General features: G+C 36.9%; 1 protein-coding gene across 6 annotated transcripts in view; it reads right to left on the reverse strand.

Moving 5' to 3' along the window:
• Positions 1-230: 230 nt before the first annotated feature.
• STIM2 (stromal interaction molecule 2) overlaps positions 231-20466 on the reverse strand; it is a 72706-nt gene continuing 52470 nt past the window's right edge. For 5 of the 6 annotated variants that reach the window (XM_068943230.1, XM_068943229.1, XM_068943227.1 and 2 more), the window contains 10 exons: positions 20290-20404; positions 11328-11439; positions 10515-10630; positions 9087-9264; positions 8009-8186; positions 7190-7357; positions 6884-6984; positions 6403-6641; positions 2797-2998; positions 231-1878 (listed from right to left, as the gene is read on the reverse strand). In XM_068943230.1, coding sequence (XP_068799331.1) covers positions 1395-1878; positions 2797-2998; positions 6403-6641; positions 6884-6984; positions 7190-7357; positions 8009-8186; positions 9087-9264; positions 10515-10630; positions 11328-11439; positions 20290-20404 — 1893 coding nt within the window. In that variant the 3' untranslated portion in view covers positions 231-1394. Of the gene's footprint in view, positions 1879-2427; positions 2577-2796; positions 2999-6402; positions 6642-6883; positions 6985-7189; positions 7358-8008; positions 8187-9086; positions 9265-10514; positions 10631-11327; positions 11440-20289; positions 20405-20466 lie in introns of all 6 variants that reach the window. The other variant, XM_068943231.1, reaches the window with a different exon arrangement.

Consider the following 20466-nt stretch of genomic DNA (forward strand, 5'->3'; position numbering starts at 1 on the left):
TTGGAACGTACCTCAAAAGAAATTCTTGCTCAGTATTAACATTTTTCAGATAAACTGAATAAAAGGCACTGTTACTCAAGCAGTACATTTGTGGTTTCCAAGTGTTAAAAAAAAGTTTTTGAACAACTAGCTACTGTTTCCCTAAGAAGGCTTCTTTGTTATCCCATAGTAATTTCATCTCTCCCTATAAAAGCTTACTTAACATAAAAACTACTTATCTGAAGCATGTCTAGAGTCTCACCTTTATATCTAAAATTATGAGTTAGTATAACAGTATGCATTATAAAATTATACCATTTACTTCAGACATGTCTGAACAGCTAAATCTTCAAACTATACAAAAATAAAGTGTATGAAATCTTACAAAAGGAGGACATTAAGACATTAATAGCTAATCCAAAAAAATATAATAACTTACACACAGCAGGAAGCATAAGCAATGTAGCCTACAACAGCTTTCAATAAACAGGACCTCTGAAACAAGCATCAGCTAAAATTGGAACATTCCCAAGCACAATAATGTTTCCAATTTATCATCTTTACCACAGTACAAACTTTTACAAATCAAATGTCCATTATCTGTCAGTCTGTAAACAAAAGCTACTATCCCCCCTCGTTTAAGAGGGGATTTTCAGTCCTCCATCAAGTTTCATATCCATCACTTGCATAAGGAATCAAGAGCCTTTTCTCTTGTTAAATTATCTATATATTTTATCATACAGCCTGCAGTGAAGTAAAATCACAGTGAAAGTCCTGGGAAAAACATGATATTTACAGCAGGACTTGACCCATTCTAATAATAAATGCATCTGACAAAGCTTCCCATAATAAAAGCGTGGCATTTCCATTTCCAGAAATCAAGTCAATTAGAAATCCTAAGTTCTACTTAAAAATGCCAAAAGATCTAAAAGTGAAAAGATCCATCTTCTCAGTTACTTATAAGTCAGTTTCACTTGCAGAGAGACTTTTCCAGTCTGGAAAGTAGTAGTGCAATTCAATTCATTCTACTTTTTTTTTTCTTAAGTCCAGTAGATAAATGTCCTAGCTCTATGGAAAGATAAGAAGATGCTCTGGTAAACAAGAAACTTTGGCAAGCCCAAGAAGGCTTACTAGTCCATTAAAGCTTAGAAGTCCAAAGTGGCTTAAAAAAGGTTTATGAATAAACTAAAAACCCAGAAATAAATAGGCAGAAATGACTGTAAACTGTCTGAACTTTTTAATGATTTCTCTTTGACAGCTGGCATGATCTTTGACAGTAGAGTCAGTTCAACAGAGTTGACCTACTGAGCATTCCATTAGGGCATCCAGCCTGGAATGCTCAAATGGAATTACATTCCTAAGGTTTTAAAAAAATAGAGTTTTTGTAACATTACTGTAGGTTTATTCTGCCCACCTCACTTGCATTTCTTCTTAAAGAGGCTTTTTATTTTCGATGGCTTTTTGCTTTTTTCACCATTTTGATACAGGTCCTGTGGGATACTACTTATCCTAGGGACAGAAGAGGCTTCATGGTTAGGTTTACTGTCGCTGCTGGCTGAGGAACAAGAGGTGTGACGAGGCTTCGAGACTAGGATCCCACTTGAAAGCTGGTTCATGCTGCAGGACTTCTCCAGTATTCCATTATACACTTTGCTTGCAGGACTAAAGATCATGCTCTTAGTTTCTGCCATGCCTACTACGCAGTCAGGAGAACCCCTGGAAATATCTGCAGTTAGAGAAGAGGAGTCTCCCGTAGATGATTCCTCCAGTGAGAGTTCTTCCCGGGATGCCTTCTGAGGAGAGAGTGTCTGGTACATCTCAAGACTTGATGGAGGAGACTGCTTCCTTCCAATGGATGAACTAAAGGAGTCACATTCTGAACCTGTTTCCTGTACTTCCCTGAGTCAGAGCAAAGAAAAGGAGAAACATCAAACCATTTCCTTTATACAGTTAAAAAGGAAAACAATTTAGAATCAATACCACTAGCTTCGACACACCACCCACAGTTTTCCTCAGCAATGAGCTGACAAAAAAAATTAAGTTTAAAGTTTTAACTTACAATACCTGCAATTTACTGTATATAAAGATTAAAGAAAATCACCATATATAACTGCATACTCCTCTGCTTTTGCAGATAGATTCTTTCCCTCATCTGTCTTAATTAAAATTATTTTTTTTTTACATTTTTACTAACTGGAGATACAGTTGTATCATAATAATAGAGACATAATGAAGCACCATTAAACCACTTGATTATGAAAACTTAAGGTAATTAATTCTGTGATCTTGTTTTGGTAGGCATCAGGATCTGCCCAGAATCAGTCATTTGTATCTCACTTCAAGGAACAAAAACTATTTTGCTGGTGCATAAAATCAAAGAATTTATGAAATCAAAGGAGATTTAAGCCCATTGTATGCAAAAAATTTCTTCAGGACAAGTGTCCCTACCTTTCAACAAGCTCATTTGCTCCTTCCAAAAGGAATTTAACCTTTTCCTATGAGGCCATGTAACAAGAGTAGGTACACGCTCAACATGCTGTAAGAATTGTGTTACCATCCATCTTCTCTTCGCCCAGTAGCTGACATTGCTTTTGATCCTAGTTTCCGATGTAAAAGCCAGTAACATATTGTAATGGAGAATCAGGGTTAGTTCAGTGCACCCTGGATTGCAACAATAATTTCATATGACATGCTAGCTACTTACATACACACAGCAGAGTAGAACTCAACTTTTGGTTCAGTTCAACCTCTAATTCTGCACTGATAGTCATAAATAATCCTATCAGTGTTCCAAGTGCTGTTTGCTAGTCTCCATACCATTGTTTGTCAGCAGAGAAGTAAATGGCTTCCTCCTCCTCTTCAGTTCGATAAAGAGCAGGGCAGCTTGACACGGAAAGGATGTCAGGGTCAGGGAAGTGCAAAGCCTGTTGAGACTGTGGAGATGATGGCACAACATTGCGTCTTGAGCGACACAAGCTACTGCTTCTTGCCAGCGCGCTAGGAGGTTTTACAATGGACCCTGAGGCAAAGAAAAAAAACACCCAAACCCCACAAATGACATCAGTGTTAATGGAATCTACTCTGAAAACTAAAAAACAGGTGTCTGCTACAGCCACAATGATTCTTGTCAACAACTTTGACATTGCTCAGTTGTTTTGAGACAAGGAAGACCAGCATTGTCTTATATACTCTGTAGGTGGCTGAAGCACCTAACCAACATCCAACTGCAACAGTTTTATGCCTGCTAAGTATTACTCTGACCATGTCCATCAGAGTTCTGGCTAACTACCCTCTCTTGAGAACAAAGAGAAAAATTCCCAATCCCTTGTGAACTAAAAATGGTGGTGCTGAGATTAGTACGTTACACAATATCCTATATTTTACTTCTGTGGTGATTTAGAGTTTAAAGTATTTTCAAAGATTTTGCAAGGTAAGTAACCAAGGTAACCAAACAGTCATTTGAAATACACAACATTTGTTGAAAGTTACATTAGACACAGGAGATCAATTATCATATTTCTTATCTCTTGTTAGGTATGAAATATCTAATTCAACCTCTCTTCAAGGAAGAAAATTTCCTATTCGATAACATTTCCTTTTTCCAGGCTAACTATGGATTTCAGGACCCACAAATACTAACAATGGGTGGACACAGCAAACAACGAGTTGACCAAGGAAGTATCTAACAGGAAGTCACACAAGCTCCTAATCCCATTCCTCCTTCAGAAGCTGATTAGATAGCAACAAAAAAATCAGTAATTTTTGCAGACAAGGATGTCTGGCCTGACACAAAACACATCTTCAAGATGTCAGTTTAGCCTCAAGTGAATTACTCTCCGTTCCTGGAATTCCAGAGGTTTCGGTTGCCATTCTACTTTCAATGCAGAAAGTTACAACTTAGGACGAGCAACTGCAACTTAGCTGCACCTCATCAGCACTTAAACTTTGTTTCCTGCTGGGCTGAACATAAAAGGGTGGCTCACAAGTCCAAACGTGACAGCTGTCATGTAACTCTTCCTTGAAGAAATCTGGACTGCTTGTCTAGGTAAATCAGATGTCATCCTATTTGCTGATATAACGCAAAAAAAGTGCACCATTACTGAATTTTGAGAGAAATTACAAAAGGTTTTGGTAGGTATAAATACACAGGATTATGAAAACTCCAGCTAAGAAAATTTAACACTTGCAATTTTCTTGTACAAATGAAACCCACTACATCAAAGAATCAGCTGAATCCTAATCAGTCAATGGAAAGCAAGAATTTTCACTATCCTTTTCTCATAATGACCTTGTTCCAAGTCCAGTTCATCTATTTCCTTAGACTCTTTTGTTCTTTAGCTGAGGACTGATTAAACAGATCTATTACTTTACATTGCTTTAGACTACCACGCTGATTGCTGCAGCACAAAGAAGTTAGTTTGATAGACTTCCAACTCTGTTAATCTTAAGAGATCAAAGGATGCTGGTCAGGTAATGGTCCAGATCAGACAGTTCAGTTTAGGTGCAGACACTGAAACAGTCTTGTTCATAACTGACCTGTCTGCACACTGCATTTTGCCTGAAGCCTCATGAGTGAGATAAGTCATTTTGCTTCTGTCCTTCCTTGTGTGCACTTGTCATTTTTGTCTAAAGAATGGGAATAACTCAGCAGTTACACCAACCTATCATACAGTAATTTGACTACTCCTAAACTGCTGGTCTCAAGAACAGATCATTTAACATGTTTTTCCCCTCTTTCCCCATACCCAAATCTTTCCAGGTTTTTTGCTGAGTACAAATTTAAAAAAAATCTTTCAAAGAAGTTACTTATCTCATGTGATTCACCTGCATAAAAGCAGGCTATAGCACCTTGCCAAAACTCACAAAACGTTAAAGTTCTTGTAATTCTACTAAGACATCTTTCATCACTGACTGAAACAGTATTCATTAGCTAGAGACTTCCAAAACAGTCAAAATGACCTCAATGTAAACAAAAATTGAAACCATAAGTGGATAAGCATATAGCAGAGTTTCATTTAAGCATGCCCTTATAAACTGTACAGTCCTTCTCTAATCCTAGTTCCTCTGAACAAGCTGCGCTTTGCTCTCTGGCTTCATTCTCATGAAAGACCTGAACAAGAAGGTTGAGTATTCTTAAAGAGCATGACTAAGATTAGGGGTCTGAAATGTTATGCACATATCTAAGTGGCTTGATATTTTAGACAATCTGCAAAATTCTGATAACAAATGCAGTAGTTCATTTCGAAATCAGACAGACCATACAGATGAAATCAGTTCATATGGACTTAGAATTTTGACTCTAGGCATCATATATTACTGTTTCATCCAAGGAATTTGTTGCAAAAGTTTAAATCAAAGCCTTTAGCTTGACCTTCTTTACTCTCAAGTGACACTATTCTTTAAAAGTGACTAAAACTTACAAGAAAGTGTTGCAAGGGGATTAATGAACTTTTCAAGAGGGTATGTAGGATACTGCCAAAACGTTTGTACATTCAGAAAAAAAAATGTGCGCCTCAATCACACTAAAAGAAGCCAGTAAAGTAGCAACCATTCTCCTTACACTCCTTTTAAAATATAGTTCTCATTTCTTCTGAGAATTCCAGCTCAGGAAGAAAAACGTACAGATATGACAGAGGCTTCTTCTCTGTTCATTCTTTAGCTTGATACTGCTTGTCTGAACAGCTGTGTGGGAGTTAATCTTTTTGATTTGCCTCTAGAGTCCAGTTAATCACAACTTCCATAAAACAGGCTCTTATACTGACGCAGTAACTCAAGATACGAGGGTGGTCTGAATCTCCAGTGTATATCTTTTGATCATAGTTTAACTGAAGCTGCATTTCCCTCCCTCCAGCATTTGGCCTCTCAGCCTCACTCTCAAACAACCCAACGTATCCCAGTACAAACATTCTATCTGAAAGCTTCCCTTGGATAACAACAGGATTTTGTCCCAGCCACTAAAGAATGTTTCGAAAGCACTGCCTCTCTTAAACAAGGGGTGTGATCTTCCTAATAGCTCAAGGGATCCTGCAAAACCTCCATCCTTTCCATTTGGTAAGATAAATGCACTAAGAGAAATTCTGCATTACAGTTTACAAACTTTTATTTAGGTGCAATCCAAGCATGACAATCAGACTTTCAAAACCTTAGCTAGCTTCTCCTGTGCGCCTCCCCCTCCCCCCCCAACAATAGCGAGGGGAAATAAAGGCTATTTCTCTGTGCTTTCTTTATCATCTTTATGGCAATCCCCAGCTTGCTGCAAATCCCAAAGGATGTATTTGGAATGCTACACAGTATTTTGTTCCATCTGACACTGATCCACTCCTGTTTTATTCTAGCATTCCCCTCCCACCTGCCTTTACATTCCTCTCAGCTCCCTCGCCTCCACAACTTTTCCCCTTTCTTTTTACTGAACACATCACTTACCATGAAACTGTGAAACTATTGGAGGAGTATCTTCATCTAAGTCATCAACTCCCCCTGCAATTGGGTAAGGAGGAATGGAAACTCGAGGCATCACTACCCAGCTGTGATCAGAGTAGAGAGAGGAGGTCAAGCTTGGTAGTCCAGAATTGTGCGCTATTTGAAAACCACAGATCTTCTCAATCTGTTGCCATCGATAAAGACGCTCTCGCAAACATGTCGTCAACTCAGACAGCGCCTTCCTGAAAAGCATATAAGATTAAAATTGCACATACTATTCTTAATGATACAACAAAGCAACACCAGTACAATCATTCCAACATACCAGAAAGCATTAAGACTATGCTACGATATCCACTACGATATCCAGTTTCACTTTAAAGTGCAAAAAAACCTCAGAGGCTAAGTTCCATGACATAACTCTTTGCAAATTCCATTGTTCCAGGAATAAATCACAAAAAAAGCACATCCTGGTAATTCTTACTTTGCTTCAAGTATTTTATGGTCCACTTCATCCAGAGAGGAGCTGTGTGCAACATGCAGTGTTCCAAATACAGTGCTTCTCTTCTTTTTTATCTTTTCTGCCTAAAACATGTAACAAAATGAAATGCATAAAACTAGAAGTTATCCCTTTAATGTAAATAATAAAATATTAGCAATACTGATAGGTAGCGTATACCTCAAAGAAAAACATTCAAATTCTCATCTGAATAATTTGTACCTACTGGTTCATATAATGAAGCAACAGATCAGAAAAATCTTTAAGTAGCTACATAATAGAAGTTAGTACCTCATCTTTGGCAATTGCTAATTGCATTTCTGCATGTTGTCTTTTGATATTGTAATACTGTACTTCAACTTCATGTGTTAACTGTAGCCACTTCTGCAAAGCTTCAGGAACAGACCAATTACTTCTCAGCTCAAACTCCTTCTCAGCTTTTTTTAAAGCCATTCGAACCTATTAAGGAGAAAAAAAAACACGAATTTCACCAAGACCATCACTAGAACTGACAGCAGAAGAAAGTGAAACAACCCCCCTTTCCCCTCCCAAAGCAACATACTCAAGTTTTACAGAGCTGTGCCAGTGGCTGTCAAGAAGGCAGATCAGGCATTTCTGAAACACAGCATATGAATTTCCATATTCTACATTGCTCTCAGATTTTGCTCCTATCAGTATAGTCACTAACTTGAAGCTTCAATATACTTCTAAGGCAACACATTTTGATTTCGTACTATAAGTTAGATCTATTACTACTCGGAAGAGTATGACAAAGCTATTATTTCAGGTCTGATAAAAAGATAGCAAAAAGCTTTCTTCTAGTGTGTATTATGTTCCCTGAATTCAACTACATTATGATCATAGGCTAAAATATATATATTATATATATATATATATATATATATATATATATATATATATATATGCTTCTTTTCATAGCTTCAGGAGTATTTTATTAGATAATGCACATGATTGACAGATAATCATTAAGTGCTTTCATAATTTTTCATTCAAATCTAGCATCAGAGAACTGCTACTTCAAAACACTATGAAAGCATCTAATAAAAGCAGGAATTTAAAGTCAATGCTAAAATTATAGTTTGTAGGTACCTGTACTAGCTCCTCCTCTGCATATTTGAGCCTGCTCAGCTCACATTCAGCTCCTTCCCTCAACTCCCTTAGTCTGTGAGCTTCCCGTTTTGCATCATTGATTTCATCCATCATTTTGCGCTCCAGATTTTGCTTTTCCACAGCAACATTCCTATTTTCTTCTTGTGCCTTTTCAAGCCTTCAGAGTTGAAGAACATGAGAAAATACACAGCATATTTGTTAAGTCACAGTCAACAGAAGGATAAATAAGAATGTGCAAACTGCATGAATCAGCAGCAATTACATCCAAGCCTGTAAGTAAATTGCAGACCACAATGCCAGACAAAACGTGACAGCTTTAAGATGAACCTTTATTAAATGTGTGAAGAGATTAAAATACCAGTCTTCATATAAAATCGAGTTACAGATATATCAGAGAAGCTACCAATTATCCATAATGCTAAATAAGCAGAACAAAGTAATTGGTCAAGGTCTGTTTCAATCTTAAGAGCTTAAAAAGCAGGAGAAAGATATGAGATATTCTCATTTCCAGGTATGTAAGGAAACAATAGATTCCAAGGTAAACTGTAATTTTATGAAAATAACAATAGATGCTTCTAAATCACAGAATAGTTGGGATTGGAAGGGACCTCTAGAGATCAAACGGTCCAAACACCGTGCTCAGGCAGGGTCAGCTAAAGCAAGTTGCCCAGGACCATGTCCAATTAGGTTTTAAATATCTCCAAGGACAGAGATTATACAACCTCTGGGAAACCTATTCCAGTGTGCAATCATCCCCAGAGTAAAGAAGCATATTGTGTTCAAGTGGAAAAATCAATACATAAAAAGATGACTGACCTTCTATTCTCTACTCTCCTCCTTAAGTTAGCATTACATCCTAAAATATCTAGGAGCAATTTCAACCCCAAAACCCGTTGTTACTGAGATCAGAATTTCTGTGAAAAGTGAAGATGAACAAAATTCAAAGCCAGCTTAAAAATAAATCACTTATAACTTTAAAGGATCTTCATTTGTATTTCACTTCAAAACAAAAGCAAGGACAACTCACTTAAGATTTGAACTTTTAAAGTTCTTATACCTTTCCTGCAAGTCAAGAAGACTTTGCTCTGCTGTTTGAAGACTTTCCAAGTCCTTCATCATTTTTGTGATGTGTTCTCTTGAGGTTCTGTTCTGACTATATGCAAACCAGCAGCCTCCAAAACCAATCACTATAGAAACAGTTAATACAAAATCCTTCATCCAGTTGTGAGGAGGACCTGAACAGAGGATAACACGATCATTAACTGCTTTGTTGATACAGAAAGCCACCACGGAAATTATTTTCTGTTCACAGCCTAATGGTGATGTAACCTGATGCTAAAAAGAATTCCAGCTCGTTCATCTCAAACCATCTCCAACAATCCACTTTCAAATGCGTCCCAGAGGATTTCCCATATAATATATGCAACTCTGCTACTAATACAATCTACATGAAAATTTTACATTCCATAGAAGAGCTGCTATCTTTTACAAGACATAGTTCACATCTTTATATAATGAGCCGAGTAACAGTTTTCTCAATTACGCTTTATAAGGCTAGGAGGAACTTTAAAGTCATGCTGTATGTTTTGAGTAAATTCAATCTGTGCCCTTTGGAATATCCTGTGAAGACAAAAGTGCACTTGTCCAAAATACAGTAGATTTTAAAAGGAGTATATTGCTAGTAGCAGCACTTTTAAAAGCAAAAAGTGAATTGTAGAACTTGTATCCAAGACTCAGATCCACTTCTGATCCAAAGATCCACTTCGTTAGCACAGTTTTTTCAGTCACTTGAACTGTTTTGCAAAACAAACATTTAAAACAGTTTCTGTTAATTCTAACTACAAAATAAGCATTTCATTTCCCAGTCTGAAGATCTTAAATTAAATAAATAAATAAATTGTTGCAATATAACCAGTGCAGCAGAGTTCATGCTTTGCTAACACCAGTTTTTCAAGTATTTGGGGCTTGGTTACAAAGAATGGCCATTTTACCATTGGGCTCAAACAGGCCTTGGCTTTTTCTCTCTAGGATTTTGGCAAGAGCCGTAGCCCTATCCTAACTCTGTTGACTAAACTAATAGCACAGCATGAAACAGCATGAACAGCATAGCACATTTCAGATAGTGAAGGTTACAACTCAAAAGAGTTCTATATCCTAACATCCATGGACAGTTTAAATGTACCTGAAACATTAGCTAAAAGTCTAACTTAAACACAGCCAAAAAACATACGGAGGGCACTTCTTGTGACAGAAAAGCCAACACACATCAGTCTAGGTGGGATATACTAAAATTACTACGGAATCTCACACGTGCAAGTGGACAGTTTCCCCGAATCCAACACCTTTTCTCCCAGTTCCACAATACATGCCAAATAATCCATCAACGCCTACAAAACAAAATAAATTGTCCTACATACAGTTGGAAATGTTACTAGAACTATTTTTATTGAATTCTTACAATTAAGGATAAGAAAAAATTACTAACGTGTGAGCGGTCCAAATAAAACAACATCCAACGCTTTCAGCTGAAGTTTCTGTCTATGGCTCCGGTCAATTATTTTCAGGTGAGAGATCATGAAAGCATGCTCGTTTACTGCTATCCTGTTAATGATAAAACAAACTGTTACCTACTTCTTCATAAGCTATATCCAGAACTGGTCAATGAAGAAAAACATACATCAGAGCGTACTGACTTTTCAGCACAGTACTATAGACTTTCACAGCTGCAATTAAAACAGAATAGAATATATAATACTTTTTAACAACAAAGCCGTCACTGTATCTCAGCAGGCGGCAGAGGGACAAGTATCAAAACATATTTTCCTATTTCCTATTATTTTCTTTCTGAAACAACCACAAAATAAATCTTCTTGGCATAGATAAACTTTACCAGCTTATTTGCAGTCTTGTGACACCAATTCTAAATATATGCAATACTGAAATCTAGTAGTTATGCTCAAGAAAAGGGGTTCTGCAGATAGTTTTGATGTTTACATATACAATACACTGGAAATCATGCAAAAGAAAGTTAGGTACCATATAGAATTATATGATTGTCAATAACAGCTTCAGCAGCAAGAAAACAAATCCAAGTGGAGAGGAGTGAAAGGAAGTAAATTTTATCTGGAAATAATTTGGCAAAGAAAGAAAAAACACAGCTCTTCAGAATTGCAAGTGCCCTTCTCTTTTCTTGCATTTGAGCACATCTACTTAGCCATTAGGTTCAGTTTTTCCACATATGGATAAAAGCAGCAACCTAGACGGAATCATTTGAAACTAATTCAGAAGAAATATTCACCTGGGAAGTGTTGTTCCTTTCACATTGCTGTCTCTAAAGTTCTTTTCATATTGGGGCAATTCAACAAATTCTGACAGCCACTGAAGAGTCTCCTCTTGAGTCCAGTTATGAACTGGAAAAAAAAGGTATGCTTAATTAACTTTTAAATCATGCTGCTGATATTTCTGATTATCAAAGACAAGCGGTAGAAAAGCAAGCTACAGTGAGCAAAAGAGTTTATCTGAATATAATTACAGATAAATTAGTACTCACATTCACTAAAATTGTGTTTCTGGCATTTTGCCTTTTTCATTATATGCTCCTCAGAGAAGCAGCTTAGGCAAGTTATAAGCAAACAAGCGTGTAACCAACAGAAACATTATTAAAAATTCCAGAGAATAATTTAGATTCTTCTCCCCCCTCCCCCAAACAGTACAGTATCTTGTGACTTTTATCTGCTTAAATAGATCTGATTCCCAAGCCTTTTGTCCTTAATCTCTCCCAGGACAATGCCTTAAGTGCTTCTCACTGGAATCTTCATAGCAGCTCATGCCTTAAAACAACAAAAAGGGAGAACACAAGAGAAAGGAGACTGAAAGAAAATGACAGCACATACGTGATAGTAAAGCCATTTAAGTCGATCCCAAATATGCCCAGGACATCCTACATTATATGCAGTAATAGTCTCACTGAGAAAAATTATTTTAAAGTGCATAGAATAAGTAAACATTTTTGTCCTTTATACTATTTATAATAGCAACAGCCTACATAGCCTTTCATAGCTACAGAAGCTACAAGAAGATAAGGAAATGCTATCCATACATTTTACTAAAGATCATAATCTTCTGGCTATTACAGGCCTAAAGCTGCTTCTGCTTACAGATTCACACTGGCAAAACCAAAGAGCAACTGTTTTCTCCACTTGTCTTTTGCAATTCAGACCAACTTTTGCAAACTTAACATCAGGCGACTGCCTCCCTCCTCCTGCACAAATGCATCTTTGCATGAAGAAATACCTGATTTTTCAAGAAATATTTGCCGTCTCTAAAACTGTACTTGCATATGATAATGTTGGGCACAGATTTCTTTGGAAACTTTATCCTGAAGGCACATTCTCAGTGAATTTTGACAAACATCCTTTATAAAGAGCTACTTAAAACGTGACAGGTAAGGCACAAACAGCAAAAATTTTCATTAGTTCAAATCCATAGTCTACTAAAATGCACATTGAAACCAAAATAAGGGTAAGTCTCTTGTTTCACTTGGCATAGCTTAAAGTCAAGCCTAAACATTTCAGATTTTCATCATTCCAGATGACTAGAAATAGAACACATTTCACAGGCCCAATTATGTCGTTAAAAACTTACAACACAAAACAGCTTGTATTACACTCATATGAATGGCTACACCTCCTTTTCAGGACACTATCCATTTCCTTCTCTGCTTTCAGATTACAAGCTGCTTTCCAGGTACTGATCTTACAACAGACTATTTTGTCATATTACTTCAAGCTTTGATGCAAGATGTTTCAGCTCCATTTGTAAACAGGTCATTTTCAAATTGCAATCAAAGATTCTTATTTGAGAAAAAAATAATATTTACAAGTTATTCTACGCATCTTAAAAGGGCAAGTGTTAAGACTGTCCAGAAAAACGTCAGCTTACTTTCTGTTCTAGAAGTGTCTTCACAAACTGGTTCAAAGCAAGAACACCGTTTTGATTCGACATAGGCAAAAAAATCATCTGAAAAGCTACTACACAATACAGGCTTTCCCATGCACTTTAGATATTGGAAGTACAGAAAATGTAATTTTGGAAGCTGCATAATTCACTGGGTTCATATGTTGATAAGTTACAATGTTATACTTCTACTCCTGAATGCATAATTTTGGCAAATTCTTACTTGTCATATCTCAATGTAAGAAGTGAGGTGCACATTGAGGTTGCTTACAGAAGAGTCACAGCCACATATCTGTTCCGCTGTTTAGATTCATGTGATGTTTCTTTTGTAGAATACCAAGATAATTTCTCAAAACATACCAGTTATTTAGGAAAAAACACTTTTCTATTTGTTGTCCAGCACTGTACTGAATACCTCCATTAGCACAGAAACTGAGAAAAGCAGCAGCTATGAAGCCTGTCACGAACAAAAATCAGAACGTGTACTTGCTTGTGTATTCTTCTTACTGTGTTATCCATTTACAGAGTAGTTAATATTAGTTTTCAATATACATTGAGTCCTTTTAAACAGGCCATTCCCCATTTAAAATAAATAGAATAAGTGCAGAGAGTAAATCCTTATTCTGGGATTTCACATTCTGAAAATCTATCCATGCACATATTTTACAAGAAATTTGGATTTGTTAGGTAAACAAGTTCATAAGCAAGAGCTAATTCCTCCTTTTCATAAATATTTCCCCTTTCAACCTTCAGCACTATACTACATCACATCTGAATCAGTCACTGACATTCTAAACACTTAATAAAATGAAGAAACAGTAGTATTTATACTTTGGATAGGTCAGAATATCTGTTTCAGCTTTACCAAGTCCCATGGCAGATTTCTGACTAAAAGACTGCAAATCATGCTGTGAAAGCTTGGGAATTTCATACTGCTCTTGAGCTAACAGTATACCACCCTACTGAATCAATTTCATCACCTAATTAACAAGAATCTAAGATTCAGGAAGACTGAGTTATACAGTACACCACATGTGGTTTTCATGTACATGAGAAATTATTTCTACTATAAACACTTCTCAATCAAAATTTTAAATTTTACAGGTTGATCAAATGCTTTTTTTTTTTAAACTGAGAATATCTATAATTTTTCTACCTTTTTCCTGACCCCCCCAAAAAGAGTCCTTGTCATTAAACCATAAAAATCCATGCTCTGCTTTCCTCTCATTAAAAAAAGTGAGAAAAGACTTCTAGATTTCCACATGAACCAACAACCCGCCAACAGCATTCAACAGAAATTTGTTACAACAGTTTTAAGGGTCAGCCTGCTAGTTAAAACTTTGTTTTAAAAGGATTAAGAATACAGAGATTCTGTTGGGGCTGAATTTGAGGTCAGCAAGAATCTCTTAAAGGAAAGAGAAACTATATGCTTTAGCATAAGCTAGCTTGATATAAAGTCCTAGGCATGACTATCTTACTATTTCTATAGATATAGAAATTCCTGTATCCAACTAGAGACTAGGGCAGCTAGGTAAACATATCATCCCCATCTCTAAGTTCTTTTTGCATTTTATATGAAGAGTAGTCCAAAAGCCTTTGCTTATTCCGTCCTCTTGAATTTGTTACATCTCCCCCACTCATTCTTTGCTGTCTAAAGCTCAGGGATTTGTCAACGGCAGAACAAACTCCTATTTCCTACCAGAGCTGTCAGCACTTCCTGTAACTCAGCATAAGCTTTACCAAGTGACTGTCTATCTATCCAAACTAATGGAAAGAACTGTGGTTGTAAGAGAGGATGCATCATTAACGAGTGAAAGTAGTAGTTTACAGGTGGAAAGAAAACATGTAAGTATGTTGATTCCAAATCTAAAATACTGTATGAGGTATTTTTATTCATATGGCAGGGTAGAGAGGACAGTAATAACCTGAAGAGATTGCACCGATAACCATCAATGAACTGAGCATTTCAGGAAGTTCATGTGTTGGGCTTAATTATGAGAAAATATAAAAAATACAGTCTCAAATTAACAGATACATATTATCAAAGTTGGCAACTGGACTTAAAAGTTCCTCTGTGAATAGTTTGTAACAGGCTAAAAATAAAATGCTTTGTGCAACAAACTGGGCAGAAAAAAAGAGTCATCAAAATTGGACAGAGAATTGAAGATTTTTGGCGTAGAGGAGATCAAAACAGTAAGGGCATAAAGCAAGAAAACATTGCAGTGAACAAATCAAAACATTGATCACATTCTCCCCCCTCTCCTTAACATGAGCAACAAGCTGGCCATCTCGTGTAACATAGCAGAAGGCTTACGAGAAGGTACTTTTAACACACCCAAACTTCCGACAGACTTCCTAGATCTCGTCTAGGGTCTAAATAAAGTAAACTTGCATTAGCATGAAGCACAATTTCTACATTTAAAACCCCATTTAAAAGTACACTAGTTCTTTGCATGAACTGTCATGTTTTTAATTTTTTCTTTACAAGAGTTAGCTGCTCTTTCAACTATATACTTAATAAAGAGAAAATAACTTTTCAGCTAGATCACAGATCCAGGAGGCAGGGAGGAAGGACATACTATAGACCACCTTGAGAAACTGAAACAGCTTTTCCACTATGGAGTTTTCTTTTTGCAGTTTCTTCCTTCACCATACAAGCTTCCTTCAACTTAGGAAAGAATTTCTTTACATATCTGTGCTGTTTGGGGGTCTGATGCAAGCCAGATACACAAAGAGAAACCGCAGGAAAAACCTAGTCAAGTTATAAAAGCCAATCATCAACCAGGCAATGTATTGCAAGTCCCCAAAAGTGCTTAATTTATCAGAAAGTTTTATTCAATATAAAATTAGTTTTCTGCAAAATTTTTTTGAAGATCTGCTGTGGCATTTGTAAACTGGGTCTGCGTCAGTAGAATTCCAGACTTAGGCCCCCAGAATCCCTTACTTTCCCAGCCGGGACAGAACCCTAAATGATTCCTTCTTCCTCCTTTCTCCAACACCACACTGGAACTCCAGGAGATTTTTATCAGTGACAAGTCTCAGCCCCCTCCCCCCTTTTTTTTATTTGATATCTTATAGTTCTTATAATGCTACTGAAGACAAATCAAGCAATACTTGTTACAAATATATAAATTTATTCCACTACCACAGAATATAGTATTGAGAAGTAAACTGGCCTTTTTATTCAGCAGAAGCAGTCACGGCCTACTGAAATATGATACAAGAGAAGCGATATCTGCTGGGTGTACTGAAGGTCAAGCAAGTCAGTTGAAATTCATCTCATTTAGTACTGCCAATTAGAATGCGACAGCTCCTATTAATTAGCTGAGGTAATAAATTTTTCCCTTATTGTATGCATCAGAAAAAGAATATAGTCCTTCAGATACTGGAGTAGCATCTGACAACTACTGTGAGTTAAACGCATACGACATTAAATTCTTCCCTCATACCTATTTTCACAGGTAGCTTTAGAGAAAGGATGTTAGCAACATGCTGCAGGCAGGCAGGCGCAGAAGCCACGATGTTTATTCCCCAGTGCAGCACTTAGTGTCTAGCCTTGTACCAGCACCCCCCAACCCCTGCCGTCTTCAATAAGGAGGGATGCACAAGCAGCTTGCATAGGCCTTGTATGAAAGTTGCTCCTTGCTAGCCCATATTCATCACTGATTAGAAGGTGGGGCTACCTGTCACTTCATTCATGTTAAATTTATCACCTAGCACCGTGCCTTGGGGAAGAGGGGTGCTAGGGTAAAACAATGTTACTGTATCAGCCCCAGTACTCTTACCGGGGTTCCTACTCCTTTCTGAGATCAGACTATGCTGGATTCATGTATTTTATGGCAAGGAGTGAATGACAAGCATATATTAGGCTTAAAGTTGAGAACATGCTAACCAAACAAGGCAGAAAACACGAGTAAAATCACAAACATTAAACTGTTCTGTATTAAATATATAGGAAGATTCAAAAGCCAGTTTTGTTTTAGCAGGACTTTCAGCAGCAGCATTACTATGAAACATAGTGTCACCAATACGCTTTTAAACAGTACTAAAAAGCAAGAGATAAAAGCAGCTAAATGGTGACCATGATGATCTTTTCAAAGGTTTAACATTACAATAACCCTTATTTCCTCATACACAGAATGGACAGTCTGCAATACTGTATTTAGTCCCAGCTGGAATGAGATTCAGTGTCATGCAACACATCCTCAGTAATGCCTTACTTGCATGCGTTTCCACTGTCTGGATATTTAAAACCTGAGACAGCCAATGATTAAGAGTGTGCAATGCTACCATAACATCTTTATGGTATGTAATTTATTCCCAGTTGCTGCAAGAACACTTGCTGTGCAGCACTACCTCAGACTAAAACAGGTGATCACAAATACAAACATGAGGGAGTTGAAAGGAGAGGAGTTAAAGGAAAAACAAAACTCACAGCTACAGGGGAGTAGCTTATGTGTTACAGTATAATCCACAGTTCACAGCACATACTGCAAATTAAAGATCAAACAGCCATAACGGTAAAACTACTACTTTCAGCAGCTTGTAAAAACTAGTTTTTGAAAGGACTCATTACCCTAGCAATAATGAACCAACTGTGAACTTCAGGTTTGACTACTACAGTTTTGTATTGCTACAAAATCAAGTTCAAAGGAACAGTGCCACATTTCCCAAAACTGCAGCATCTTACCTGTTTCACCAAGACAGGTCAGAGAAGACTCACCTTGATTTACTGTCAAATTTACTCAGCTCCCTCTTTAACAGAGCTATCCACTTGAAGGCTCCTGAACTGATTTTAGACTCCCTCACTACTGAGACTAAATACCTAAACTTCTCTGTTTTGATAGCACCCAAATTCACACGGTTTTAGACCCCCCCCCCTTTGTGAGGGAGAAAAATGGCAGACACATCCCTGAGAAACAAAGCTTTCCTAAGGAATTAGACAAACACCAACATTCAGACAGAGGTTCTTCTACCACTTTGCTGCATTCACAAGTACCACCACTTCAAGGCCTCTGTAGAAAAAAATACCTAAGAGGCACCTTCAAATTTAACCGACCAATCACTAAGCTTGATACTTCAGAATTGTTTAAAGACTCAGTACATATATAGAGCCTGTTTAGTTGAAAGAGAACAGGAGATAGTCAAAACAAAAACAATAAAACAAGCATAGAGCAGAAGGACTTCTGGAAAACTGTTTTCTACTGTGCTTCAAACAACACTATGCTAGTTCTTTGCCATTCCTCTAAAGTTCTCTCTCGCTATGTCCCACAAAACATAAGTAACAACTAAGTTAAGCAACAGTCTTGTTTTGTACTAAAGGACTCAAAGTGCACAGTAACACAGCAGTGATAGGCTAGATGCTGCTGATTAAGCTATGACTTGATTTTTTCCTTGCAGACAAAAACTACAGCAGCCTTGAAACTCCTGTAATTTGCACCAGCACAGAATATTCTTCATGGATTCTGAGCCAGGTGGAGATACCAAAAGCAGAAACATCAGTAAGCAAGTTCCTGAGGCTGACAAAAGAATAAATAAATAAAACACCACCCCCCACACACTTTTTATATGGAGACAATCTTCAGGGTTCCATATAAACAGTCAGTTCCTCAAATACCTATATCTTAGAGGGAGAGCAAGCAAGACACAGCTGAGAACCATCCATATAAAGTAATCTTTATGGAAAGGAAAGAGCAAGTCTACTCAGCATAAACTAAGGAGTAGTAGATCCAAAAGACTTTTCTGCATAGCACTAACGGGAACTGTCGAGTACTTTTTAGAGCTTGTAATCCTCACAGACTCCCTATGATGTTTTACATTACTGATACCATCATTTACACTATCTTCCACTGTCTTGTTTAATGCTGTGAAATTGCATTAAACTGACATTTTAATCTTGCAGCACTTAAAAAAAAATCAGAATTCCACAAATATCTAGAAAGGAAAAGCAGTCTTCTGTGTTTCCTACTGCTGAATTTAAGAATAACAGTTTATGATGCAAAAGAGAGGCCTGACGATTCGTAATAGTCACCACTTTGCATCTCAGGTCAAAAGGCAGTTTAGAAGAACCTAAGATATAAATCTTAAAAAAAAAAAAATGAAGTTCTTACAATCAAAAACATGAGTTTGGGAAACTCAGAATTAAGATAGTATTTAAAATAACAAGCATGTGAAAGGATGAAGAGAAAAATTAAAATATCCCGAACAACTTTCTCCTTACAGGATAAAATGAAAGGATAGGACCAAAGGATAATCAAGCATCTTTAACAGTCATATTTCATTTGGCACCATAAAACTGTAAGATATCTCTAGCATAAATTACTTTTTTTTTTTTAAAGCATCCTTTACACCAGACTACTGTTAATACTGCTTGGGAGTCTCACTAAGGGCTTCCTGGTGGTGCTATTTCAGTTTTCTCAGCAGGATGCAGAGCAAAGCCACTGTAAGCAGACACAGTAAAACGCGATAGTCCTTCAAAGACAGCTCTCAGTCTCCTCAGTCCAACTCCTACTGTTCACTGCATTCAAGAGACCTGGGATAGCTGCGTACAACAGACAGTACAACATTCATTCCGCAAAATCTTCTGTAAATAAATACCTACAGAAAATTTGAAGAAATGAGCCCAAAAATCACTGGCAAAAATCTAAACAATACATTTAATACACAGCAAATACATGGATTAACTTAAAGTATTACCTGAGACTGCATTTAAATAACTTCCTACATCAGCTGAAAAAATGGCATGTTCTTGGTTTTATTCCTCATTTGTTCCTACTTTTAGTTACTCAACCAATCCTAACTTTTATATCTGTTTTCACCATTAGCATCATGGGGGGATCCCACTGTCCTCTATTCCAAGAGGAAAAAAGTTTTTCAAAATGCTCTGGACTAAAAATTTTAGTTCTTCATAGTCCCAAAAAATTGCATAAAAATGAAAACACATCAACGTTTCACTTAACACACTGCATAATATAGGTTTAAAAGAAACAGCCTGAGAGCAGTCCTTAGGGCTTACATTAAAACACACTTATCCGCAATTCAATGCTTGCAACAGTTACCTTCATAAATTACAACCTCATACTGATGTCTGTGTAGGCTATCTCAATCTACCCAGCACTTTAAGAGGAAATTAACACTAGCTGAATGAGTTTTCAGTTGTGTTTACATACTCCCCTACAAACCATGGTACCAATACAGATTTTTAAAGATACTTGAAGAGAGGTATACTGTAAGTCATTTGATGAAAACTGCTGAATTATGTTTACTTAAATAACCACTATTTTTTCCATCTACTCTCTACCTACCTTCAGATGTCTTCCAGCGTTTCCACAGATCCTCAATGGTGATATGTTTGTCTTCTCTGTGTAGATGACTATGTTTATTAGAGGCATCCTTATACTGCATATCTTCCCTTAGAAACTGAAGAAAAGAAAAAACATGATCTTGAATTCCAATATAGCAATCAACTTCTAAATAGAAGC

This window comes from Struthio camelus, chromosome 4 (genome assembly GCF_040807025.1).
Source record: "Struthio camelus isolate bStrCam1 chromosome 4, bStrCam1.hap1, whole genome shotgun sequence".
Classification (NCBI taxonomy): Eukaryota; Metazoa; Chordata; class Aves; order Struthioniformes; family Struthionidae; genus Struthio; species Struthio camelus.